Source organism: Struthio camelus, chromosome 5, assembly GCF_040807025.1.
Source record: "Struthio camelus isolate bStrCam1 chromosome 5, bStrCam1.hap1, whole genome shotgun sequence".
In the NCBI taxonomy this organism is placed as follows: domain Eukaryota; kingdom Metazoa; phylum Chordata; class Aves; order Struthioniformes; family Struthionidae; genus Struthio; species Struthio camelus.
The window spans coordinates 81,142,735-81,168,019 of NC_090946.1; the positions used below are offsets into that span (position 1 = coordinate 81,142,735).

The 25,285-nt window shown below is 50.4% G+C and overlaps 2 protein-coding genes across 5 annotated transcripts in view; both read left to right on the forward strand.

The window, feature by feature from the left end:
• The window catches only part of SOS2 (SOS Ras/Rho guanine nucleotide exchange factor 2), a 56,516-nt gene extending 50,821 nt beyond the window's left edge, over positions 1 to 5,695 (forward strand). For all 3 annotated transcript variants that reach the window (XM_068947600.1, XM_068947601.1, XM_068947602.1), the window contains 5 exons: positions 1 to 117; positions 1,596 to 1,857; positions 2,815 to 2,856; positions 3,847 to 3,956; positions 4,789 to 5,695. In XM_068947600.1, the coding sequence (XP_068803701.1) occupies positions 1 to 117; positions 1,596 to 1,857; positions 2,815 to 2,856; positions 3,847 to 3,956; positions 4,789 to 5,298 (1,041 nt within the window). In that variant the 3' untranslated portion in view covers positions 5,299 to 5,695. The remainder of the gene's footprint in view (positions 118 to 1,595; positions 1,858 to 2,814; positions 2,857 to 3,846; positions 3,957 to 4,788) is intronic.
• Positions 5,696 to 10,725: 5,030 nt separating this feature from the next.
• VCPKMT (valosin containing protein lysine methyltransferase) lies at positions 10,726 to 15,599 on the forward strand. 2 transcript variants are annotated; one of them, XR_011141743.1, is made up of 7 exons: positions 10,726 to 11,075; positions 11,360 to 11,470; positions 11,728 to 11,800; positions 12,803 to 12,922; positions 13,085 to 13,158; positions 14,391 to 14,495; positions 15,058 to 15,599. XR_011141743.1 is itself a non-coding variant. In XM_068947611.1 (6 exons), exons 1-6 carry the CDS (start codon positions 10,861 to 10,863, stop codon positions 15,070 to 15,072), a joined length of 639 nt encoding a protein of 212 aa, XP_068803712.1. In that variant the 5' UTR covers positions 10,749 to 10,860; the 3' UTR covers positions 15,073 to 15,599. The 2 variants fall into 2 exon arrangements, 1 of the variants encoding a protein (XP_068803712.1); XM_068947611.1 differs by lacking the exon at positions 13,085 to 13,158 and having other exon boundaries at positions 10,749 to 11,075.
• Positions 15,600 to 25,285: the final 9,686 nt, after the last annotated feature.

The following is a 25,285-nucleotide window of genomic DNA, read 5'->3' on the forward strand; positions in this document are numbered from 1 at the left end:
AAATTCTTTGAAAATCTCAACCCGATGGGGAAGATACCAGAAAAAGAGTTTACAGATTATTTGTTCAACAAGTCATTAGAAATTGAACCTCGAAACTGCAAGCAGCCACCTAGATTTGTAAGTCTTTTCTCATAAATTAAGTATCTAAAATCCGATAGCCGATAGCCGCTATGGAAAAGGTTAACTCAATAAGCCATATACGTATCCTTATGAATTCTGTATCTTGAGATGATTTTCCAACAAAAATTGATTTAGAAAATATTTTTATTTCAGGCGTTCATAGCTACTAAAAACATACTACCTTTGGCTTATTTTAGAACAAGCATTTTTCCCAAAACCTGAAGTTTAAATCCGGTTTCTTTCTGTATAGTCATTTGATAGAATATGCGATAACATCATTTCACAATATCAAAAATTCTTCTGAACAGGAGTTGAAATGTTTTGAAAGTAAGAATTGTATATATAATAGCATATTACATTTTTCTTTAAGGAAAATAATTTCCGTTTTGCTTTTGTCTCATATTTTGCAATGTTGCAAAAGTTGACGTATACCAGAGACCTGACGAGGGAAAATCTTGCAGAGCAAAATACAGTTCAGTTTAAATGAGTTTTTTAAAAATTAGCCTTTGAAGACCAGAATTATTTTTAAATTGAAATATAGCTCCCTAGAACACTTGGCTTTATATCATTGTAAGTGTACTTCTGAGTAATTGGAGAGCTCTCTAATTTTTCAGAGAGCTATAAATCATTTTAGCAGGCTTTTGTTAGAGGAATGACTAAAGTAATATTGCAAGTACAGCAAGAAAATGACAGAAGTTACTGTTGCAAAAATGCTACTTTCAGTAATTTCTCTAAGTTTTTTTTTTTTTTTTTTCCTAAAAATATCTATCCGTGCTGCCAGTCGCAGTTATCTGAGCATGGGTTCTTCAAGGTTCGGGTTCTCCCAGCTAGACGTTCTGGTGGGAATTTCAGGTCGGTCTCGTTCCGGGTAGCGTCATGGGGTGCAGTCACGCACGCCACCGCCGTAGGATGGGAACGTGATTCATCTGCAGAGAGTCAGCTTTGATCCGTGCTGTGTTACTCCTAAAGTCTAATAGGTTTGTTGCATTTGCACCGGTTACCTGGGCGTAAGAATTTCACACCGACTAACCCAGAGTACGTATGCAAGGTGCACCCGAGTGTATCCGTGGTCTCGGATGTGTGTAGGGGCCTGGTGATCCTCTGTGGTACAAGCACAAGGCATGTCTTATGCTCCTGTTATTTGGAGCTGTTCCGCAGGCCTGCTGGGGCACCTGGAATAACTCTCTCCTTAGATCGTGACTTGCTGTTCCCTGTGTTTGGCCCTGGTTGACACACATCTGAAACCTGACTATTCGTTCTTCATAGCTATGGAAAAATGTTTTATTAAGCAGGATAATTTTTCAGTAAACTCCCGCTGTATAAGTAACAACAGACGATACCTCAAGTCAATAGTGAAAGGGCTGTAGTACAGTTTAGTGTGTATTTGATAAGTACCTTTTAAAAATATATTCTAGAGACTTGGCAATTTTGCTCTCTAAAATGTTAACAATACTAACCAGCTTTACTTTCTCCAGCCTAGAAAAACAACATACCCCTTAAAATCTCCTGGGATAAGGCCCAATACTGGTAGACATGGCTCCTCCTCTGGCACTTTGAGAAGTCACCCACTGCCACTTGAAAAGGAACCGAGTAAGATAAGTTTCAGTAGAATTACTGAGGCAGAGCATGAATCAACAGTTTCAGCGCCAACCTCTCCAAATACGCCGTCTACTCCACCAGTGTCTGCTTCTTCAGAGTTCAGTGTATTTTTAGATATTGATCTCAACAGTTCTTTTGGTAAATATGCAATATGTTTTAATACTTGTTGTTACTGTACTTCAGGCTCCTGAAATATGTTGGTCTATATGCCAGCCTTGGGAAAAAAACTGAAAAGCTTAATCATGGACCATGAGCTTCATGTGTCAATGTGACATGTTGTACCGTTTGGAAACCCCTGTGGTGTAGGTAGTTAAAGAACAAGTTAGAGAATTTCCACTCCTCGTGCCTTAAGGAGCTGGGGCAGCATATTATGGGAGATGTCCCCACAAGGTGCTGTTATGCAGTGGCTGTGCCTACACTAGCAAGTAGGGCACATCTGCAGAAAGAAATGGTGCTGAGGACCTGGCTGTGCACCTTTCAGGGGTTTCATTCCTTAGTAGCTCTAGCGTGGTCCTGCGGACTGAGCACGCTCTAGCAAGTCTGCTTTAATTTCCTTTGCAGGGAATGCAGTTTGTATGTTTGGAGGCGTGAACCAAAAGTGTAGGAAGTGGGAGTGGTCGGGAGAAGATTCACTCCAAAACAGTCTTGATCAACAACTGTCACTCTAATGCAGATGCACCAATATGCTCCCAAGCTCTGCTTGCAGCTGTGAGCAGCTCCTTAGTCTTGAAAGCCGCTCCGGAAAGTCTTGGCTGTGCTTTGAAGGAGCTGCCTACGTGGCAGAGGGGTTGAGCCTGATGGGGGGTGCAAGTGCCAGACAAGTTTTATATGGCAAGCGGGGAGGGCGTTTGGCATGTAGGGGAAGTGAATGACGTGTCAGAACAGAGTATAATAATAACAGTAAAATGGAATTCCCATCGTAACTTAAAATGTTCAGGAATGATTTACATAGGAAAACTTAATTCATATTAGCAGCACATAAACTTAGTGAACATGTTGCTCTTCTGAGGTCTTTTGCAAACACACTTAATATGTTGTGGTGCAGTTGCTGCTCTTTTGTCCGGCAAGTCTTTAATCCATTTTTTTATTTAACAGGTAACAATAGCATCTTTGCTCCTGTCAGTTTGCCACAGTCGAGTAAGTACTGTAACTCCATTAATGTTTCATTTAACTCTTGCTCTTCCTGGTTTCAGGAGAGCTGAATAGTGATTAAACTGTCTTTGAAAGCTGGGATGAAAACGTGGGCTGAGCCCATAGAATCTAAGGGGGGTTTTGTACAGGTTTTAGATAGTGTCCAGTAAAGCAGTCTATGAAGTCTAAAAACTGTCTGATTTGTTCCTAAGGCGGTTGCATGGTTTTGCTTGTATTTTGAATGTCCTACCCTGATGATTATTTTGTTTGGCTAGTGGTGTACAAATAAAGCAACCTGATAATTTATCATTACAAAATTATTGCAGTGAAAATAATTGTTCTATTACTGGGGAAGAAAGAGGTACTTTTTTGTATCACAGTTGTGAGAGAAACCCTGTATTCCTATCTGCGTTCAGCTTCTGCTTTTTACTCCTTATTACATAGCCACGTATACTTTTTTCCTAATTGGATTAAAATTTCAAATTGGAGAGCACAGATGCCTAATGTATTGATGGTGATCTGCACTGTGCACTTTTAATAGAAGCAGCAAAGGTTTGATAACAGTCACAAACATAGGTCGGGGTTGTTTTGGTTTTTAACCTGAAGTATTTTTTCCTCCTTAAAAAGGAAGAAGCACTAGAAGCATCGTAAAATGCTATGAGCATTAGTATCTGCAAATAACCTAGGGAGCGCCAAAGTAGCTTTTAGTTTTCTTATAAGGAGTTCATTTTTATTTTATTTGTTTTTCTGTTCTTTAACATTGCCTGCTAACTGTTGATGCATTTCTGTGATGCTGGAAGTGGGAGACTGCTTTGTGAGGAGTGTGGCCGGTTATAGAAATGAGTGGAAGAGAATTTCCTACAGCTGAAGTGAATGGTTAACGTTGCTGTTGAGTATGAAGATCAGCTTGTTTGAGTTGCTTCTATTTAGGTTTAATATTCTTGGAAATGTTTCTCACACATTGCATGGGCAGTAAAATACCTGTTCTCTCCCCAGAGTCTTTCTTCAGCTCGTGGGGTAGCTTTCCTAAACTAAGTGATGAGCCTCAAAACCCTCCTCCACTTCCTCCTCGAAAAAAGGTGGATCAGGATGCCTCTAATGCTAAGGTATTTTTGCCCTGTATTGAATAATTTTGACAACAAATCAGCAACATCTACCATACAGGCCTTTGTTAGCGTTTGGTACCTCTGAAAGGCAGCGCACCAACTTTCTTTGCTAAGTTTCAGATACCTGTTGCTTTAGGAGCACAATGGTCGCAGCGGTTCAGAGCAGAGGTACGGCTATGCCAGTATCGCGTCCCTGACAGCACCAATGGCAGATGTCAGGGGAAGAGTATTAGAAGGTATTTAGTGGGGAATATCACTACACACTTGCATCGTTCCCTCTACTCTTCTTCCTTGACGGTTGATTTCCGTCACCATCAGAGACAGGATAGCGAGCGAGCTAGACAGACCGTTGCTCCACCCAGGGACAATCCTTTTTATGCCCCAGGAAAACGGGTCGTGTAGAGAGGGCTGCTCCTTCCATACTGTCCTAGCTCCCCCACACAGCAAAGCCTTAATAGGGGAAGTGTGAGGAGCCTCTGTGTGAAGATCTGTTGCAGTCACCCAGCGTACAGTAACGTTTCCCCTGCAGACTCACCACCAGTCGGTACTGTGTACGTTTTGCATTGTTGGTTTATGTGTGTAGACTGGAATGAAAGAACACTTTTTTTGAGAAACCCCCCGAGGTTGTCAGTGCCACCTGTGAAGGAGTCATTTCTAGTGCCCTGCACTGCTGGTCTGTGGATTTGGCTACTGGAGCCCACACCTGTCCTCGTTTTCAAACAGAAGGCACAAAGCTTGTTTAACTCTTCATTCTGCAGCTCTCAGAAGATACGCTGTTTATCTAAAAATGTTTTGCATTTCTTACAATGGGTGTTTTCTCTAAATGTTTTAGGGAAGTTTAAAATCGGATGACGATCCTCCAGCGATTCCACCCCGGCAGCCGCCACCTCCAAAGATACAGCCTCGTGCTCCTGCTTACACTAACCCCTTTGAGCAGCCACTGCACAGTCCTCCTCCTCCGCCCCCCAGAGACCCTCTTCCTGACACTCCGCCGCCAGTACCGCTTCGGCCTCCAGAACACTTTATAAACTGTCCGCTGAGCCTCCAGCCGCCGCCAACGGGACGCTTGCACCGAGATCCCGACTGGTTCAGGGAGGCTAGCACAGGCCCCAGCTCTCCCAGCACTCCTCCCAGCACGCCCTCTCCAAGGGTGCTGCGGCGCTGCTGCGTGATCGGCGCGAGTCACAACAACCTGGCGCACCCGCCTGCGCCGCCGGTCCCGCCCAGGCAGAATTCTAGCCCTCAGTTACCAAAACTGCCACCAAAGACTTACAAAAGGGAGCTCTCCCACCCACCTTTGCACAGACTGTCTTTGCTAGAAAATGCAGAAACTCCTCAATGACCTTAGCCATATTAGTCATTGACACTGGAATAGTATTTGTAAAGTTCCTTTTTTTATTTATTCAAAAAAGGCAGTGTATTTTAGTACTTTCACAAAGTATGCTCTTAAAGTGCTACTGATCAAAAAAAAAAAAAAAAAGGAGTTTAAATTGGAAAAATGAGACTACACACACTCTAGGCTGTGTCTGTTCCGACAGCATTACCCTCAGGTGATCAGTAGCACTGCCTTGTTTCACATCCTCAGTGCCGACAGTTATGCCAGTATACAAAATATACCTTTTGCACTGTAAACTACACTAAATGGGTTTAAACTGACATCATTTTATTGCACTGAGCCAAAAAGGTGCATCTGTGGAATTTTTTTTTCAAATTTGAGCACTAGTGGCCTTTTTTTTTTTTTTTAAAAAAAAAAAAAAGAACAATGGGATAATTACATAACATGAGGATGTATGGTGTTACTGATTTTGAACCTCTGGCCACCTGCCTTCTAATTTTGTGTAAGCTTGGAGGTTTGTGAGTGACAGCTACTGTTCTTGACTATTTTGATGCCATGTCTTAATCGCCATTGATTTGCTGCTGAAGGAAAAAAAAGAAGTTGAAATCTGAAAGAAGATACCAAAATATTTGTTTTGATTACTTTGACAAAGCATAAACGAGGACTACCTGTGTCAGATATTGGAAAGGATCCCTAGTACTTAGCATGCATCTCGTTCAGATGTGCCTTTTTGTTTTGGTAGGCAAAGATGTCTTAAGCTAAAGAGTTGTCTACTGTTTTGAGAACAAAGCTATATGCCATGTATGTACAATTGTTTATATTGTATATTTACAGATAATGCTAATAACCTGTATAAATTTAAGTGACTTGAGTTCTATAATACAGTCTGCTACTCTTGCAATGTTATACAGTCAGAAGTGTTTCCTCTGGCTTAGGAACAGTTTTGCCTTTGAAACCTATTAACTTTCTTTAGATCTCACTTAACTTAATTGTGAATCCATTTTGGAAATTGGTAGCATTTAAACCAGCAAACACTTAAAGCTTTATTAAACTTTTTAAACTGAAAAGTGAATGGAACTTTTATTTGACAGTTGAACTACTTGTTTGAACTGGTGAGAGAGCGAGTCTGTGTTACTGGTAGTACTGTAGCAGCATTTATAAAGTGGCCAGAAGCCACATTTTCTTTACTGGTCTGTGGCCTTTGACTGTGCTTTGTATCAGAGTTCTTAACAAGATTAATAAATCACCCCCGTTCTAATTTTTAAGAGACTGACCAGTGCGTGTTCCTTGTAAGGACAAGGTTGGGACTTGCATTTGCTAACTCTGTGGCAATACAAAATGCCCCTCTATTCCAGGCTGTTCTTTTCAGCTTTGGTTGTCCTTCACTCTGCAATTAACTGCTGTGAGCACAGCTTCGAGGGAGTTAAGCCTGATACAGGCGAGCTCCCTGAGAGTTTAACCTTTCCCCCCCACCAGTAACCCGTGAGATGTTTCAGCCCTTCTAGCAGGGGAAGTTGTCGGATGTCATTTCCGTTTTTTTCTGGCTCCTTTCTGGAGCTCGGAACGTTGTGGTGGGATTTACAGCAGCTCAGGCTGCCAAGTCACACTCTGCCTGCTCATCAGCCTGCTCATGTGGCTACTGCCCTCTTGGGCTTTCTCTTGGGGGAGGAGCAGTGATGTCTGGGAAGGAGTACGAATTTTCTTCTCCCGGTAAGATGCATCTGGCCCTCCAGCTCTTGGACATTCCTTATCTACTGCCTGTTTCCTGACAAAGAAAGGGGCAGGATTTCTCTGAGATGTTTCACTGGGGTCTATTCACATTCGAGGCAGAATACTTTATAAAGAGAGCAGCAGCATTTTATAAAAATAAAACTCAGGAAGTCTCAAATTTTATATAAATGAACTGGGAGCGCAGGCAGGAAATGGATGATGCCTTGATTATAGCTGTTCTTCTATAGTTGAAAACACAGCCCGTGCTTCTCTTCTGAAGTGTAAGTTTGGGAAGAACTTTTTATACTAGTAGATAGGTGGTGAAACTGCTCAGTGAAGTACTCTCCTAATGCTGAACTGTCATGCTCTGCGGGTGGAAAAGATAGGCTGCCAGGTTTTGAAATTCCAGTGATCCACAGAATAAATCGATCAAATTAAACCTTTGATTTATTTCTTTGTAGCAACTCTTTAAAGGGGTTGAGGAATAAGTGACTTCAGTACCGTTAATTGGTCAGTGCACCCTAGGCCTGGTTAATTCCTAGCTCCCAAGGCTAGAACTTTTGAGCGAAGAAAGGAGTAACAGGAAAGGCCACTTCAGATCTTGGAAAGCACTGCAGAAATAATTAAGTTCTATTCTGCAAATGGAAAAAGTAAAACTCACTTTGATCAAGTTGTTAGAAGTTAAGTTGTTGGTATGTAAGTAAGTCCTCACCAGCAGCTAGTGCTAAAAGATGAGTTATGTTTTTCAGACTGGTGTTGAGGGGGGAAAAAACCACCAAACTCTTTAAAATAAAACGTTCAGAATATGTAAGTGTCAGCTTTATACCTTTCTGTGCAAGTGCTTAAACCAGAAACATTTTCACTATCTCATATTAAAAGGCAGCATAGCTTCCTATTTTGGTCCTGGTTCAGCAGAGTCCTTAGATGAATTTAAACTGCGCATCTGCTGATTAGGAATGGCTTTAATGTGTTTTACTCCATCGAGACCTTTGTGAGGTTCCGGTTTATAATGGAATTCAGAAAGAGTTCAAACTTGTGGAACAAGCAGTGTACGTTTATAACTAATCTTGAAACAATGCTGCAGCAGGGAGTACTTCTTAGAATAGCCTTTCTTTTTTAGGTGCCAACTTACATGTTATGTTGACAACCTACAGAAACACATGGGGGGGCTGTGCAAGATGGCCTCCTTTTAATCTGGATTGTGAAAGAGTGATTTTGGGCAGAAGTTCTGAATTCCACACTTCAAACCAGTGAAAATGAAATACCTAACTCAGAGTGGGGCCCAGAATGGTTTGATTAGGAAAAATATTGATGCAGATAAAACTTTAAAAAAAAAAAAGAAAAAGTCATCTCAAGCCTTGGACATTGTTCTCTATTAGACCAACATTGACAGAGGTCAGCATTCCTGCAAGAGCCTCTCACAGCTATCTGCGGATGTCCTGGACAGTAAAGGAGATGACTGTGGTTCACAGCAGTGGGGTAGCAGTGTGAAAACACACTTCCTGAAATACCTGCTTGTGCTAGAAGGCAGCAGTTAAACAATGTGCTCACTTGCATTTCCTGTGCATGAAAGATTACTCTCACCTTTACATGGCCAGTTCTGAATTTAATCTGAAGTATACAAATCACAGCAATGCTTCAGAAATGAGGCCTCGCTTATGGATAACTTGCCACACAGTTAAACCGTTCTCCAAGCATAACATGGGCTGGAAAATATAAAGACAAAGAACCATTCCAAAGTAGGGTAGCAGCAGTGCTGGCAGCGGCTTGAAAGTACGGCGGGTACAGAAACGGACATTCCCAAAGTAACTTTTGCTGTGGAACTGGTTGGAGGCAGTTAGATTCCCACCAGGGCGGTTCAAGGGCAAGCCAAGACAGCAATAAATTATCATCTCAGTTAGTTCATAATTAGAGGGATGGATAAAAAGAGCAAAAATGCTAGAGGAAGAATGTGAAACTGCTGGGTTTGAAGCTGGCTTCTGTGGGAAAAGGCAGTTCCTTCAGGAAAGTGCAGATAAGCAGATGGAATGTGAAGGCATTTAACAGCAAAAGAAACATCTTTCTAGTTGTTTTCAGTGATCCTGTTTTGGATTGCTGAGTTTTAGCATTTCCTCCTGCTCTGGAGGCAGGATCAAAAATAAAGAAGGAAGAAAAAAGAAATTATCTTTTGCTCTTTATTTTTTTCCAGATTTATTCCAATTTTCAAAAATATAGCACAGGTTAAGATTCTGAATTCCTAGCAAACGCAGTAACTCCTCCTTGGGGAAGGGAGTTAACATCAATATGAAATGTTAAGAAATAAAGCACTAAGAGCTTCTTCCCCAAAAGTCCAAGGAAAAATATCAACAGAAAGCCTTTGACTCACAGTCAACTCATGTTCAGCTGCTTTTTAAAAACATTATAGAAGCTTAAATGTTGGATGAAGGCCTACAGCGCCTGTGACTCCTGATGATTTAAATGGGACTGCGCATGCACAGTACTTACAGGCTAGAAGTCTTTGGTTGCATTGACTAGCCTGTGAAATAGATATTGCTTAAACACAGGCAAGGAGATGCTGGAAACTCTGAACATGCTTGCAGCTTTACACAGACGTGCACACCTAAACTGAACATCTCCGAGAGACGTTCAGGTGCTTTAAATATAGGCAGCTGGTGCTGTCCCGGACGTTCACATGGTGCTAGCAGAAGGTTTCCAGAGCACCAGATCTCTGGTTTTCAGGAAAAGCAACTGGAGATACTCTAGGGCGTGGAGAAGGCTGACAGGATCTAGGACACAGGATCATTTGCCTGATGTCTCCTAAAAACTGAGCCAAAATGGCTGAAGTAAGGGTAGCAATTAGACTCTGCGGGAGGCAAAACAGGCCTTCGCAGTCTTCAAACTGACCACTGCAGAGCCTAATTGCAAAGGACTCCCTGCAACCACCGCACAGCGAGCTTGGGGGCAGACGTTGTGTACGGTCAAAATCCTTACCTGCGTGACCTACCCAAACCGTGGAGAAAGGTAAGGAGCTCAGCGGCAGGCAGGGAGCAGAAAGAGGGGGAGCTGCTTCGCTTCTCAGCTGACAGGAGCGGGCACTCACCTTCCAGCTGGGTTCCTCTCACCCACCTGCTCTGCATCCTGCGACGGCGCTTCGGGACATCGCGTCCAGTGAGTTCAGGCTGGGGACACCAAAAAATAAATAAATAAATAAATCACGGTACATTTTTTTTTTTTTTAGCCAGTCTTTCCCCCTGGCTGGTGCTTAACGTGAGCTTATGCTCTGCAGAAACCGATGGGTTAATCAGGAAGGCTTTGACTTACTGCCAGGTACGCGCGGGTATGTGTTCAAACGGGAGGTGACTACACTTTTTCCGTCTAGTTTCCAAGCGAAGGTTCCTCACCTCTCCCCTTGAGGGAAGTCTGACTTTTGCCGAGGAGGCGCACGAGATGTTTAAGCTGCCAGACGGGTAACGGCCGGCCGTTTTCTCGCCGGCAACAACACGCCCGGTTAACGTGGCCGCTTTACGTCCCGCTCCCGCGCTGCCGACAGACAGGAAAACGTACGTTTTCCCTTTGGAGCAAGCGCAGCTCGGAGCGCACCTTCACTGACAGGGCAGGGCGGTCAAAACGGACGAGCCGCTGGCGCCCGCTACTGCCCGGGCTGCTTTGCCCCCGCCTCTCGTGGCGGGCAACGCCGAGGGAAGCCGGCTTCACACGGGCAAAACGACTTTTAGGAGGCTAAGCGCCCGACAGGCGCGGTTAAATCGGCGCGGTTCGCGCAACGCGCGGCGCCTCACGCAGCCAACCGCCATTTCCCGGCCGCCGGCCGGGGGAGGGGGGAGGGGAGGCGCCGCGCCGCGCCGCCTCAGTGCCGCGGCCATGGCGGGCTTCGTGCGGGAGCTGGAGCGGCGGGGCGGGCCGGCGCTGCGGCTGGAGCAGCGGGCGGCGGGCGGCGTGGGCTGCGTGGTGTGGGACGCGGCGCTGGTGCTCGCCAAGTTCCTGGAGAGCGGCGGCGGCCCGGCCCTGGCCCGCCGCGCCGTCCTCGAGCTGGGCGCCGGCACCGGCGCCGTCGGTATCATGGCGGCCACGCTGGGGTGAGCGGCGCCGCCCGCGCCGGCCGGGGCTTCACCGCGGCCCTCTGAGGGGAGGGGGCTGCCGCCGCCCCGCTCTTTGGCGCCTTTTTTTTTATTTTTTGTTAAATGTGGTGGTTTGGGGGAAAACTCGCTTTTAAATCCCCGCCCGGCGCGCTGGGGGGGGCTGGGGGGGAGCCGGCGCCTCGCCTGAGGGAGCCCGCGGCTGCACTGACGCCGCTCGCGGGGGGGGGGGGAGGGACAAAACACCCCCCCCCCCCAAAAAAAAAAAAAACGGCATTTTGTAGGGCAAACGTGACGGTCACCGACCTGGAAGAACTGCAGGAGCTGCTGAAGGTTAACATCGAGAACAACAAGCACCTTGTGACAGGGTCAGTCCGAGCCAAGGTACTGAAATGGTTTGTATGATCCTTTTAATGTTGCTGCTTAGCGCTTCGCTCCGTCGGGGCTCCCGTTCCCGCGCCCCGCAACCGCCACAGGGGAGCGGCGAGCAGCCCTCTTGCAACGGCGGCACCGCCTGAGGGTCGCGGTCCTCCTCCTTGTTACGGGCCCGGCCTTTCCAAAGGCTGTGTCGTGGCATTACTGAAGTTCTTGTTTCCTCCTCTTCTTCTTCTTCTTTTTTTTTTTTTTTTTTTTGTTGTGTGCTTCTTGTCAGGGGCGAAGACGTAACCGAGTTTCAGCCTCCCCCCGATTACATACTGATGGCTGACTGCATTTACTACGAGGAGGTACGTGAGGACTGGGCGAAAGCCGAGCAGGAGGCTGGCGTGGGAGGGCGGGGGTGCGATGCCGGACGTGCGTGCGGGGAGCCCGCTCGTGCAACTACCGCGCTTTCGTCCTGGCCCCCATGGTTTGGAGTAGCACGTCAGACAAGCCTGAGAAAGATATTTTTAATTGACTTAAGGCCGTTTGAGATGCAACCAGAGACCTTTTTTTTTTTTTTTTTTTAATTTTTAAAAATTTCTTAGTGCTGTGCTTTTTTTTAATTATTTTTTAACCTTGGGAGTGAAATGTGAAGGAAAAAAAAAATTGTGATCGATAGTCGTGAACCGTCTTGTGCCTCTGTGAAGGCAATTTAAATAACAATGCCATGTCCATGCTGTTCTCCTGTTGGGGCTCTCATCACCCTTCCTTGGGGAAGGCAGGGAGAGAAGTCACGCTTCAGCCAAGGGGCCTTCATAGTCTGCCCCGTCTGCGAAGCTGTAGCTCCACAGGATGTACGTGAAGAGCCAGCACCAGTCCTTGGAAAAGGGAAGTGCCCTGAAGGACTCCATGTCCCACTGCCTTTTCAGCTCTCTTGCCAGCCCCTTGCTTTGGTTCCCTACAAGTTGGTCCTGTTTCTGTACACCGTGGTCTGGGTATGAGCTATATTCCAAGAATGGTTAAAAACATCTTGGTTTTGAAAAGTATCAAGAAGTACAGTCATTTTTGTGTGCCTCAAGGAGATGTCTGCTTTAGCAGCGTGGAACGATTTTTAGCTTAGGTGTTAGTTCAGTTTTCCTTGGGCAGTCCATGAAACTTTTTTTTCCGCGCAGTCTTCACTTTTTCATCTGTTTTCCAGCTTGCCCCTGTATGCCTTTTGTCCCAGATAAGGTACTAAAAATAACTGCACAAGAAGCAAAACTGGAAAGTTCTCTCTTGGGTGAAAACTTTCTCTAGTATCTCTAGGACTGGTATCAGTAAAATGAACTTGAGATCTAAGTGGCAAATACTTAACCTCTTTTGGGCAGTCGTTAGAACCATTACTGAAGACCCTGAAAGACCTGACTGGCCCTGATACGTGTGTGTTATGCTGTTATGAACAAAGGACTATGGGGAAGAATCCTGAAATAGAAAGAAAATACTTTGAGGTAAGTGTTCTTAACGTGTGCTTCTGAGCACTAGCATAGTAGTTTGGACATGGGAAAACTTTCATTGGCTCAGTTGAACCTTGATGTCAGTTCTGATTTGTGTGCAAATTCCGGTTCGCAGCACAAGCAGAGTTTGCAGCAATAAAACATGTTTATTTTCAGATAGTACAGAAAAACTGACTGGTAACTCTTGAAGTTATTCTGTATCTTATCAGTAGCGACTCTCTGGACGCTTGGTGAGTTTTCCTTCCCTCAAAGGGTAGAACTAACCTTTCTTACTTCCCTAGTCTTACCTCTGTTGATGCTTTTGAACCAGGCAGCCAGGCGTGCATGTTGCTAAAAGCCTCTGTATCTTGTGGTTATGTGCTGGATGTGCAAAAGGGCCCCCATGCGCAAGGCAGTATCTGTCAAGACAATCATTTTTGTAGGAAGTGAGGTAGCAGAAAAAGTTACCTTTTTCTTTCTGCAGTGGTTGCCGTGAGGTTATTGGAGGTTGTTGGGAAGATTTTAAAAAACAGTTTTGTGAAAATTTTTCTTTCCGTATGTTCTCTTGAAAGCATAGGCAACATGTAGGTAAAGTTTTCAAAAGTGGTTCGGGAGTCCGAGACTTTCTGTTAATGATATAGTTGCTTTTGCGAAAATTTCCCCCTCCGCTGAGAGAGTGTCAAAAGGTGATACAGTTAAATAGACTAGCTGTATCTTCTGGGCAGGTAAAAATCCCAAACCCTGGTGGTAGCTGAATCCCTCTGAAAGCATTGCAGGTTGTAGGGTTGACAGTCATTGCAGGATTTGACTCTGCACCCATGAAGTGTGCTGAAAGCAGCCCTTTCGTGGGAGTGCTGGAGTATATGAAGAGATAATACCAGGAAAGAGGGGAAAGGGAACAGGCCAGAATTCCAGGGTGATTTGTACATGAAAATAGAAGCACTTTGATAATTAGCCTTGCCTAGAACAAGCTGTTGTGAGGACTATACTGCGAGGAGGGTTGCCATGACTGAGATCAGCTCTGATGAGGTACTTAATGCTCCCACAGTAAATATGATAGGGGTGGGTGTTTCTGGATGCTTTCTGTTCCTTAGCATGTATTTGCTCCCTCCCTCCCCCCCGCCCCCTTTGACGAGACTGGCAAACAGAAGCAGGCACTGTGGTGTGGTTTAGCGCTTCGGAGCTTTGAGGAAGCAAAATGTTTTATCAAAAGCTTTAAGACGTTCTTAAATGCTGCAGGATGTCCGTAGCTTTGAATTGGTCCTGGGTTAGTCAAATTGAGGGTAAATGTAAGGGGGAAAAATGGCCTGCATGCTTGCGGAGGCCTTTACAGAAGGGGGCTGAGCATGGCGGTTCCAGCCTCTTAGGGCTTCTAGCCTTCACGCAGTGTATTTTGGGACCTTTTTAACTGAATATGTCTTAATGCGTGCTCATTGCAAATGGCAGTGTCGTTTGAATTGTTTGGCTTGTGCTTTCATAACAGCTGCTTCAGAGGGACTTTGAGTTGGAAAAAATTCCTCTGGATAAGCATGATGAGGAGTATCGGAGTGAAGACATTCATATCATGAATATCCACAGGAAACAAACGGTAGGTTAATTTAACTGGTTTAAGAAGCTTGCCAGAAATTCAGAGTTGCTGTTTACTTGGCATAGTTTGAGCCTTCCACAGTTTAAGCTGTAAACTGACTGTGAAACAACATTAGGCATCCTGTGAAACTACAAACCAGAACTGTACTTGTGCAAAGAAGCTCTCTTGTTCCGAAACGCAGTACGCTGCCAGGTGCCATCTTTTGTCTTCAGCAGGAACATCTTTGAGCTACGTGCTGACTTTCTGTTCTGCTTCTGCACCGTGTAGTGCAATGGGATCTCAAAATTGGAGTCTCGAGGTGGCAAAGTGATAGCAATAATATGTCCACTGTGGTTTTTAGTGCTATGTGTTCTATTGTACAGCCTTCTTTCCAAAGCCTATCTACGGAGGAGGTACTCAGCAACTTGTTTTGGTTAGGTCGTTTTTTGGTTAACTGATGGGGCAGACAGTTATGCATGAAGAAGGTATTTTGCATATAGTGCTTACACGGGAGGTAGGTCCAGTGTTTAAAAAAAAGCAGGCCATTTAAAATTTGTGCCTTTTTAAAAAAATCTCTTCACAGAATTTTCCGTCGTGAGATCTTTGACCACATGATCTGTCCTCTGGCAACTGGCTAGAGCTCTGGAGAGGACGGAGAGTGTAAAATAACACCACAAAGGGACTGTCTACTGTGTGGTTTGTGACTCATCTACAGAGCATCTTCTAGATGGTGGATTTGGCATGAGGTACTAAAAGAAATGGGCTGTTTAGACTAGATCCACTCATAGCACCTTTCATGGAGGACAAACGTGATCTGTTGATACCTACAGTGCAACCTCACTGATACAGAGGAGGGCAAAAATGGAACTGGAGTTTAATGTAGACCAGCATTGCGTTTCTGTTTCTGGTTACCTTTGCTGGGTAGCTGCTTGTCAAAGCAGCAAACAGCTTAAGAGTTCCCACAAAGCAGATGCAAGGATACCACGAAGAAGTCTGTGTGCCCTAAAGCGCAAAGGAAGCCAACAGCATCACCTCTTCCTCCTGAGGAGGAAACTCTTCAGGTGGGCTGAAATTCTCCTTCAAAGAGGCCCAGATACCCAGTCAATAAAACTTTTGTACTTGAAATGGGTCTTGGCTGGTGACTTTCTAAGGCTGTAGCGTCTGTGTTTCTGCTTTGCAGACGTCCTGTGAGTCTGGTTCTAGGAGCAGGATCTCATGGTGGTAGGTACTGTACAAATGTAACAAACAGATGGTCGCTCTTCTTGTGTGAAGTTGTTTGTTCTTTTAATTCCATCTGTGTTTTTTTTTAGTATAAGGAACTGCAGTGTTAAGATTTGACACCTTTAAACTGTTCTTGTGAGCATGTTCATTGTTCCAATCAGTATTCATCACCAGGCTCCCTCTTGTAGTTATGCGTGATTGCTTTGAGATTTAATTTCAAAGAAAATGCTGCTTCTGCTCTGTAACGGAAGCAGCAGTGGCCGGCTGTGCCGTCCTGCATCCCTGAACGTGCTCTCTGAAAGTAGGTCTGCTTTGGCAGAGATGCTGCTTAGTATGAGTTATAATAGTCTGCTCCCTAAGCCTCTCTTGACTCATGTAACAAACAGTACAAGTGGTTCCTACTTCAGAAACTTGAATATTCAAGCTTGGAACTGCTGAGTTTTCCCAAAATCTCAGCTGTTCGTCTTGGATAGAGTCCTATTTAGGGACACCTGGGCACTTACTGAACCTGTCTTCCTCAACTCAGGCTTTCTGTTTATACCCAGTCAAAGCGTTCCTTGCAAGCTTTGCACTTCATAAGACGCTCTCCTGGCTTGCAAAGCGCCACAAGAAATGATTAGCAAATGCAAGGCAAAGCGAGAACGTAATTTGTCGTAACCACACACATTATTTGTTAACTTGTTATGAAAAGAGCTCCTTAATTAAAAATTGGCCTTCGGGAAGATATTTACTGGTGTGTTTATGCCAGTATGACTTCCCTTGTGGAAACTTTTATTCTAGGATAATTATCCAAAGGTGCTTTATAAGGATATTGTAAGAGCTGTAACAGTTTCTGGTGAAACGTCCCCGCAGATGCAGTCTCTTAGCTGCCTGTGATCCTCTGAGAGCGTGGAGCTGCTCTGACCTGGAGGTCTCTTGAATCAGCAGTGACGTTTGGGATAACGTGCTGAAACGCAAACTCGGTGCTCTCCTCGCAGATCTCTTGGGACAGGTGTCGAGTGTGTCTGTGGGTAACGCAGGATGTGGAGCAGCAGTTTTGATGGGGACAGAAGTACTGTATTTTATCTCCAGCAAGTGATTTTCATGCTTCCTTCTATAAGAGCTCTGATCCCCCTTAAAAACGGGAAGAAATCATGCCTTTCTGTAACTTGTGTGCAGTCGGTGACTGCTGTTGTGTGCCCTTAACTTCATTTCTGTAACGCTCGAGTTGTGGCTGTTAGGTAAGAGGAACCTTTGGCGGAGAGCGAGGTTCCTGTCACACCCCCTCGCGCTATTTCGGTGCCTGTGGTTCCACCCCCAGCGAGGGGGGATGTAAAGCCCAGGCGCTTGCACAGCTTTTGGTGCCTGCTCGATCTGTATGAAGAGGAAACTGCTGTTAAGCAGGGCAGAGCGGAGAGCACGGTCACGTGGCTGGCAGACGCCTGTTCCCCTCTCTTGCTCCCTGGAGAGATGAAATAAAAATGGTTGTTTTAAGCGGTGAAGGGGGGGAAAGGACTTTGCAAAGGGGCTCAAGATTGTGCCAGTGGCTGAGAGCTGAGCTCCTTGTGCTGCGGTGACCGGGGAGGAGCGCGCCCGGCCGCGCCGGGGGAGTCGCAGCAGATGGCTGCCGCGACCCCCTCCGCGGGAGGCCGCCGCCGCCGCCCGGGATTAGCGCTGAGCCGCAGCTGGGGACGGCCGAGCCGCTGGGGACGGCCGAGCCGGGGGCCTGCCCAGGGGAAGGGCGAGCCCAGCTCGGCCGCGGTCGCTCCCGCCGCTCGGACGAGGGCGGCCCGAGTTCGTGCGTGGCTGCTCTTGCAAAAGAGCTGCTGCACCGCAGCCCCACGGGGCCGGGCCCTGGTTGCGCCACCGCTCGCGCCTGAGCTCGCTGCGGCTCCCCTTGGCGCTCAGTGACGCCCGCGGCGTCCCTGCTGGGTCTCCCTTCGTATCTGCCTTGATTTTCTGGACTGAAGGCTGCGCTGAGGCTGTTGTCCGGACAGCATGCTTGAAAGCCCTCGAGCTCTCCTGGGCTGGGCAGTAAGGGCATAGCAAGCGCTTGCGAGAGCGGCTCCCGGTGCAAACTCGGCCGCGCTGGTCCAAAGCGCTGCCCCCGCTCTCACCGCAGGGCAGAGCTGACCCGTCCCCTTCGCTCCCGCTGCCAAAGTCCAACGGCAGGTGCAGCCGCCTGGACGGGGCAGCGCGGGAGCCGGCAGCCCCAGAGGTGACGCGGGCCGGGGCCTCCCCCGGCTTGGAAACGTGGTGCTTGGGCACGCGGGGACGCAGCGGCTCCCGACCTCACTCTGCAGCTTCGGAGCAGGTCCGGCGGCTGCGAGCTTCTGCCCCGGCCCGGCCGCCTTCTCGCGGGCCAGCGCCTTGTTCCACGTCGGGGCCTGCGCCCACGGCAAGGCGGCGAGCAAGCAAACCTTGTGTCCTTGGTGTCCTTCTCCTTGCACAGTTATTTTCAATGAAATCTTTCTCCCCGTCTCGGTCGGGTGCTACGTTCCTGCTGTTGGCTCCTTGGCACGTAAATGCGGGGAAGGGCTTGCCAAAATTTGGTGGCACCGTCCCAGCAAAGAGGCCCTGCCCCGGCCCCGCCGGCTTGGGCGTCCCGGGGAAATCTGGCGCAGCTGGAAGGCCGCGCTTGGTTTGGATCCGTGAACGATGTGCTGGGATGCTTTAACGTAATTTACAGCTAACCGGCTGGGAAAAGTCGTTGCGTGGCTCGCCGGCGGGCAAATGGCTTTCCCTCTTCAAAACCGATGCTTTGCCTGCGGCGTTACGGAGTCGAAAAGGCTTTTTACTCCTGAGGCTCCGCTCTCGCGCCGCTGGTCTGCAACGGGAGGAGAGTCGTTGGCAGCGGGGCGAGCGGCTGAGGACGCGCGGGGCGTTTGCGCGGGGCAGACGCCGCGGCGGCTGCGGGCTCTCCGCGACGGTTCCCGCGGCTCGGACGAGGGGTTACCGCAAACCGCCCGCTAGCTGCTTGAATCACCCGCTCGAAGCCGGAGAAGGGCAGGCGCGTGCCGCTGCCCCCGCCGCGCTGGGCTGCTGCGTGCCAGCGCCCCGGGAGGTCACGGGCGAGCGCCCGGCAGCGCACGATTGCTGCCTGCCCGTCCCCGTTGGGGCCGAATCACGTGAATCCCGGCGGTTTGGGATTCCGGCGCCGTCCCGGGGACGTCCCTGCCTGGCTGCGCCCTGCTGCCTCCTCCTCCTCCTCCCTGCGGACGCTTAGCGAGGACGGGAAAAGCAGGTTTCGCGGCGGCAGGACGCTCCCCGTCCCGGCCGGCTCCGGGCGAAGCTGCCTTGCGGCAGCGGGCGCCGGCGCGCACCGGCATTTTGCGTCGCACCGAGCAGCCGCGCCAACCTGCCGGCGGCTTTCCTCGTCCCCGCCGCCGCAACCCTCGGGCTCGGCGGGGCCACGCGGCGCCTGCGCTTCGGGCCGAGGCTCGTCGTCTCGCTCTGCCCGCGGGGGCGGCTGGCGCGGGAACGCCGGTGGCCCCGGGAGGGAGCGGGCGATGACGGGCCGGCCCTGGAAATGCCGTTACGGCTCCTGCTTTTTCCTCCCCGATGGCTCCCTGCGGACGAGCTGCGGCTCCGCCAGCCGGGCCGGGGGGGGGGGTGGCCGGGATATGAGCTCACGAGGAAAACGCTCTCCGCCGCCGCTACGTTTGGCAGCCGGGAAGCAAAGAGCTGCTCCGGAGCACGCGGAGGCGGCCGGGCACCCGGCATCGCCGCCTCGCTCCGAACGGCGCGAGCCGAGGCCGTCGGTGCCGCGCCGGACGGGGCCGGCAGCCCTCGAGGGTGGCGCCGGCTCTTTCTTTCGCCCCCGCTTGGCTGCGTCTTTGCGTTGGGCCTTTCCCCGCCGATGCCCTTTCCGGCGCCGGGGGGAAAAAAAACAAAAAGAAAAAAAAAAAGCCTTTCTGGTATTTTTAGCTGGCCAGGAGCGGCGAGCGCCTCCCGGCCGGCGGCTCCGCGGTGTGCTGGCACTCGGGCCTTGTTAGACGGGAAAAAAAAGAGGGGAGGGAAAATAACAACGGCAGCGATTGCTGAGCCGGCTGCTGGCGCTGACTCGCGTGTCGCGCTCCGGCACGGGGCTGTTCGCCCGGTCGGCCGCGCTGCGTCGGGCTTAGTCGGCGCCGGACGCGGACGAGCCGGGCCGGCATCGGGGAGGCGGCAGGACGCGCTGGCGGAGGCCGGGAGCTGCCCCGGCGCTTTTGTTCCCGGGGGTTATCGGTGGGGCCCGGCGCGATGGGTTTTTGTGCCGGTTTCGGGTGGAAGCGCTTGTCGCCGCTTCGGAGCCGTCCGCCGGGATGCCCCCGGCCCATGCGTTCCCGCGCAGCGTCCCGTCCCCATGCCGCGCAAAGAGCTCGGCCTCGAGCAGCGGGCCAAAAAAGGGGCCTTTTGGGGGAAAACGCCGGGAAGGGTGAAATGCGAGGAATGCGCCCTGCGCGGAGAGCCGGCGGCTCGGCCGGCGCCGGCGGAGCTGCGCTTCGAGCTGCGCCCAAATCGGGGGCCCCCGGGGTGGGGGGGGGGTCAGACAAACTCCTGCGCCCGCCCCTGCCTGGAGTTGGAGCTGGCGCGGGGGGGACCGGCCCCGGCCCCGGCCTCGGCGGCTCCCGAGCGCGCGACAGGGCTCGTTCCCGTTAATGTGTAACGGGCAGCGCCGCGCACGGCTGCCTTCTCGCTGGCGCGAGTGCCGCCGCTCCCCAGCGCCGGGTTTTGCTGCCCTGCGTCGCCCGGGCTGCTGGCGACGCCGTGTGCGTGGCCCTGCCAGCGCGTCCCGCTAGCCGAAAGCCCGAGGTGCCCCCGGTCGGCCCAGCGCGGGAATGGGGAATGGCTCCCCCCAAGTCCCCCCGCTCGGCCCCTGCCCGCTCCGGCTACGACGGGGTCTGCCCTTTCGCCGTTTCCCCTACGCCGAGGGGCAGCAGAAAACCAGGATTCACGGAGGTGCCGGTCTCCCCTCCCGGCTCGCCGCCTCGGCCGGCCGGCAAGGAGCAAGCCAGCGATGGGGCGAGCCGGCGCCGCAGGGATTCACGGAGGCAGGCGTTGGTGCCTGCGCGCACCGCCATGGCACGACTGCCCGAAGCCGCCGCTGATGCCGCAGCCTGCAGTGGGACTGGCAGAGGTTAAACACGTCCGCCCATCCAAAGCCTTCGGAGGCCTCGGGAGGAGCTCAGCCGTAAGCCTGCTCTCCATAAACCTGCTCTCCAGACTGGAAGACCCAAGCAGGAACTCCTCCAGGTCCCATTAAGCAGCATGTGGTTCATTAAGGAGCCAGGAGGCAGCAGTAAGCTCTGCGGGCGAGACGGCCGTTCAGCAAGCCCCGCCGGTGCTGGGAAGCGCCAGGGCTCCTGAAGCCCTGAAACAGTCACGCCGCCTGACTCAGGCAGCAGTCTGCCGAGACGGTGCGAAACACCAAACTGAGCAAGTTAATCCAGAGCCAGCTCCCATGCCGATGCGCTAACGTCAACGCGCTCAACCAGTTTCACTACTCGGTGCGCTTCCGAAGGGTGGGAAGCGCCCGGGGAGCTGCAGAAGTGCCCGAAGAGGGGCAGGAGCGGCTGTGCAGATGCCTCCCCGCTCCGCGGCAGCGCTGCACAGCCGTAGCGCCTCCAGGAAACACTAATGCGGGCAACAGCGCAAAAGGCTTAAGAGGGACCCATGCGCAAAAGCGCACACAGCATTACAGCAATGGTTTCCGTGCCATGACCTGGAGATCTTGGGTATGGGGGGGAACCTATGGACAACGCCAGGCAGGAAAAATGGTCAGGTAGTTTTTTTTTAATGCCCAGAGAGGCTGTGGCATCTCCATCCTTGGAGACAGTCAGATGCCATCTGGACACCGTCCTGGGCAATGTGCTCTAGGCGACCCTGCTTGAGCAGGGGCTTGGACTAGGTGATCTCCAGCGGTCCCTGCCGACCTCCACCCTGCTGTGGCTCTGGGCACTCTGAGGCAGGGGGCTGCAGCCCGCCATGAGGAAACGCTTAACAAGGTCCACTGCAGAACCAAAAGCTAGAAAGCGTTGGTGCTCTGTTTGAGAGTATAACTAACTTCACGTCGCGTTGAGGGCAGACAAGGGCGAAACGCAGCAGATCGTGTCTTCATGAGAGACCAGCCAAACAAGTCACGCAGGCGCTGTGACCCTGGGATAGTAACTGCAAGCTTTCCTCGCACGAAGGAGCCGGGGAGCGCGGGCTGCTGGCCCTCGGGCCGGGGCCAGCGCAGGAGGCCTCCGGTGACCCTGGCTAACCCAGGCCACGTACCCACCATGCCTGAAGGGAAGAGCTAGAGGACTTTGAATTCATTAACTAGTCCAAGGTTGAGCGATGAGCCAGAGCAGGCTCCAGGGACGGATCGCTGGCAGCGGTTCAAGGCCTCGCACAACGCCGCTCCGAGCGCCTCTCGCCTGGGCCCTGGCCGAGTCTGCGCGGCCGGACCTGCAGGCGGTCAGCAAGTTCTTCCCAAACCTTTGTACCTGGCAGCGGGACGGAGTCGAGCGCGCCGCCAGCAGCCGGCCGGCCGCTGCCCCTCGCTCCCCCCGGGCTGTTTGCGCTCAAGAGAACGCTTTTGTTTCTGGTGCTGACTTGCGAACCAGTCCCGCGCGGGCCCTTGCGGCTGAAACCCCCCTTCAGGAGCAAACTACACGTACCTGTGCCACGCAGGCGCTGTAATTCGAACGTCTGAACGGCCAGACGTGCTGGGGGGGGGGGGGGGGGAGCAGGCCGGATCAGAAGCAAACCCCCGCTTCGTTTGCAAGTTTAGGCACAAGCTCCCGCCTCCGAGGGAAGAGCGGGCACTACTGGACTCGCACCGGCTCTCGTTTCCGTGAAGGCGGCAGATCGAAAGCCGCGAGGATACGATAGGAAAAGCTTCCGGGAGAGCTGGGCCGCTTCCAGACTAATCCAGCCCCCATGGGGAAAGGGCGTCCTGAGAGCTGTTAAGCTAATAGGATAACCGTACGCACACACCTCGGTACGCTGATGGGCGGCAGCTGAACGTTAGCGGCCACGCGGTTAGGGCCCGCTTTGCAATATCCGCCAGTTTTCGAAAGGAAAATTCAGAGAGCGCCTCAGGGCAAAAATAGCAAATATTAACAGCACGAGGGCTAAGCAATCCCCCGCGCCCCGTTCCCCAAGTGCAAAGTCTACTTCTGAGAAAGTATGTCAAGCGAACGTTACTTCCAAGTTCGGAGCTGTCAACACCCCGCGCAGACCCCGGCGGCGGTTACACCTTGCAGCGCTACCCGGGAACGCTGCAAACCTCTCTCATCCACACCGTTTATGTAACGAGTTGGTTCTTCGACTACCCGTTTCGAACGAACGCCGGGAGCATTTCGAAACGCCCCTGCTGGTGCTCTGAGCGCCGGCACCGAGCGCTTCCGCTCCTCGCCGTGCCGCGGCCGCTCTCCCGGCAGGTCCCCGAGGCGCTCTGCCTGCCGCTTCCCCCCCGGCCTCCCCACCACCGCCGCACACACGCACGCGGCGTCACTGCCCTAGCCTGAGAAAACACTTCCCCCATCTCACCCACCGGCTGAACCACCGCTTCTGTCCTACTCTCCCTCGACGAGACAGCCTGAGATCCAATCTACGACAGCCAAGCGCGGAGAGGTGACCCAAGCGGCCTAAGTCCTCTTGAGGTCTTTCTCCTACCCGTACAAATACCGGTTTTTAACGACCTATCTGCAGTCTGTAGGACAAGCAGCATTTCGCCGCGCTGTTTTCCTCAAGTTTTGACCTCCCGCAATGGTGAGAGAGAAGACCTCATCTCTCCTTCCCACCCGCTCTCCCCGAATGAAAACTTGGGATGAAGCTTGTGTCTGACCAGGCAGCGTTACTGCCATTATATTCTTAAACGAGGAATTTATTCAGTGCGCACGGGCAGAAACACTGTGAGCACAGAGTTCACTTTGCTTTCTAAACCTCGGCCTCCTTCTCCCCCAGCTATTTGGGGACGGTTGAGTAGTTTCCACCGAGGCTGAAGGTCAGCTGGGGCACACGGGGACCCGCGCAGAGCCGGGACTCCTTTGCGGCGCCCCCCGAGCACGTACTCGTCTGAATGCTTCTGAGAAGAGAACGTGTTTCAAAAGTTATCGGTGTGCCTCTCTCTCTCTTACAAAGCAGATACCACTTAAAATCCTGCTCAAGGATTGTTTTTTTCACTAGCGCTGGTCTAAAAGGTGTAACTAATCAAACCAGAAGGTAAACAACAGAAAACAAGTGTATCCTCTGGAAGAGAAAACATTTCTCCTCAGGAGAAGCGCAGGCCTGAGCTGATGAGATCTTTGCAAGAGCTGCAGCTGGAGAACTCGGCGGATGACTCATACCTTTACTTTTTTTTTTTTTCTTCTTTCCCCTCCTCCTTTCTTTTTAAGGAGGCCAGAGATACCTGTTCTTAAGCGAGAGAAAAGTTACTTCCTGGACTACACAGAGCATATCCAGTTTACCATGCATAAAGAGCTGCCGTTCATAAGCCCACATTGGTTCACAGGGACAGAGAGGGAGAAAAATAAATAAATAAATGGGAATCACTCTTGAATGCCATGGTTCTCTGACTCATCCATGTTACCCTTCCAAAACTGAAGTCAGGGCTAGAATTATGCTACTACTCATGGTGCTCCAAATTTTGAAAGTGAGATTGATGGTGGCGTTCAAGTAATTCATCTCGGCCTGAAGCACTGCAAGGATCTGCTCAGAACGTAGTTCTGAAACTTAAAGGCTTGAATGAGGTCACTGCTGGAGTCACGCTTCCGATGTCAGAAGAGGAACAGATTTAGTAAATCGAGATGCTGCTAACTCCAGAGCAGCGCTTGAAAGTTTACACTTCCCCCAAGGCGAATGGAAAGTTTTTTCCAGAAAGCGCCAAAGCCTGTGCGATTTCCGAATCTGCACATTCAGCCCTTCGGCTAGACAGATACTAGAAACGAATCCAAGATAAAAACTTGCATTAGGGTTGAGACTGAGTCACAGTGCCCATTCCAACGCTGCTTCCATGTTCAAGAGCAAGCTCTCCAGTCTTGGCTGTTGTTACCTCTGTTTCAGTTCCCAGCAACGAGGGAAATAACATTCAGATCCATCAGCGACCGGCTACCACAGATCATCTGTCTTGTGGCCGGCTCTTTTTACGATGCAGTTAAGTTTTTCAAAAAAAAAAAAAAAAAGAAAGAAAGAAATCAAGAAACATTCCGCTGGGAGGAATATTACATGGATTAACTTCCAGTCAGAGATGCCAGGCAAATTTTTTCCAAACCCTGTCCACGAGGCCTGTGGCCCTGTGACTACGGGGAAAAAAAAAAAAAACCTGCCGAAATGTGACTCATGGAAAGGAGCAATTCAAGAACGGCGCTCTACAGTCATACATGCTGCTGTAACAAAGGTCTGATTTTAAATGATAAGTGCTGACATTTTGAAAAATGACTAACTACTGCAATGAAAGAGACATGAGTTTACTCTTCTGCAGCCTTGTCTACAAACTTGAAGTGGTTTAATTAAGCCAGGCTAAGTTCATTTACACAGCCACACCCTTAACTGACGCTCAAGTAGATGAGGCCTAACCTAAATGTTGCAGAATAAAAATGCTTTCCAGAGCATTGCAGCTGCCGTAGGACCACCGTCCACCC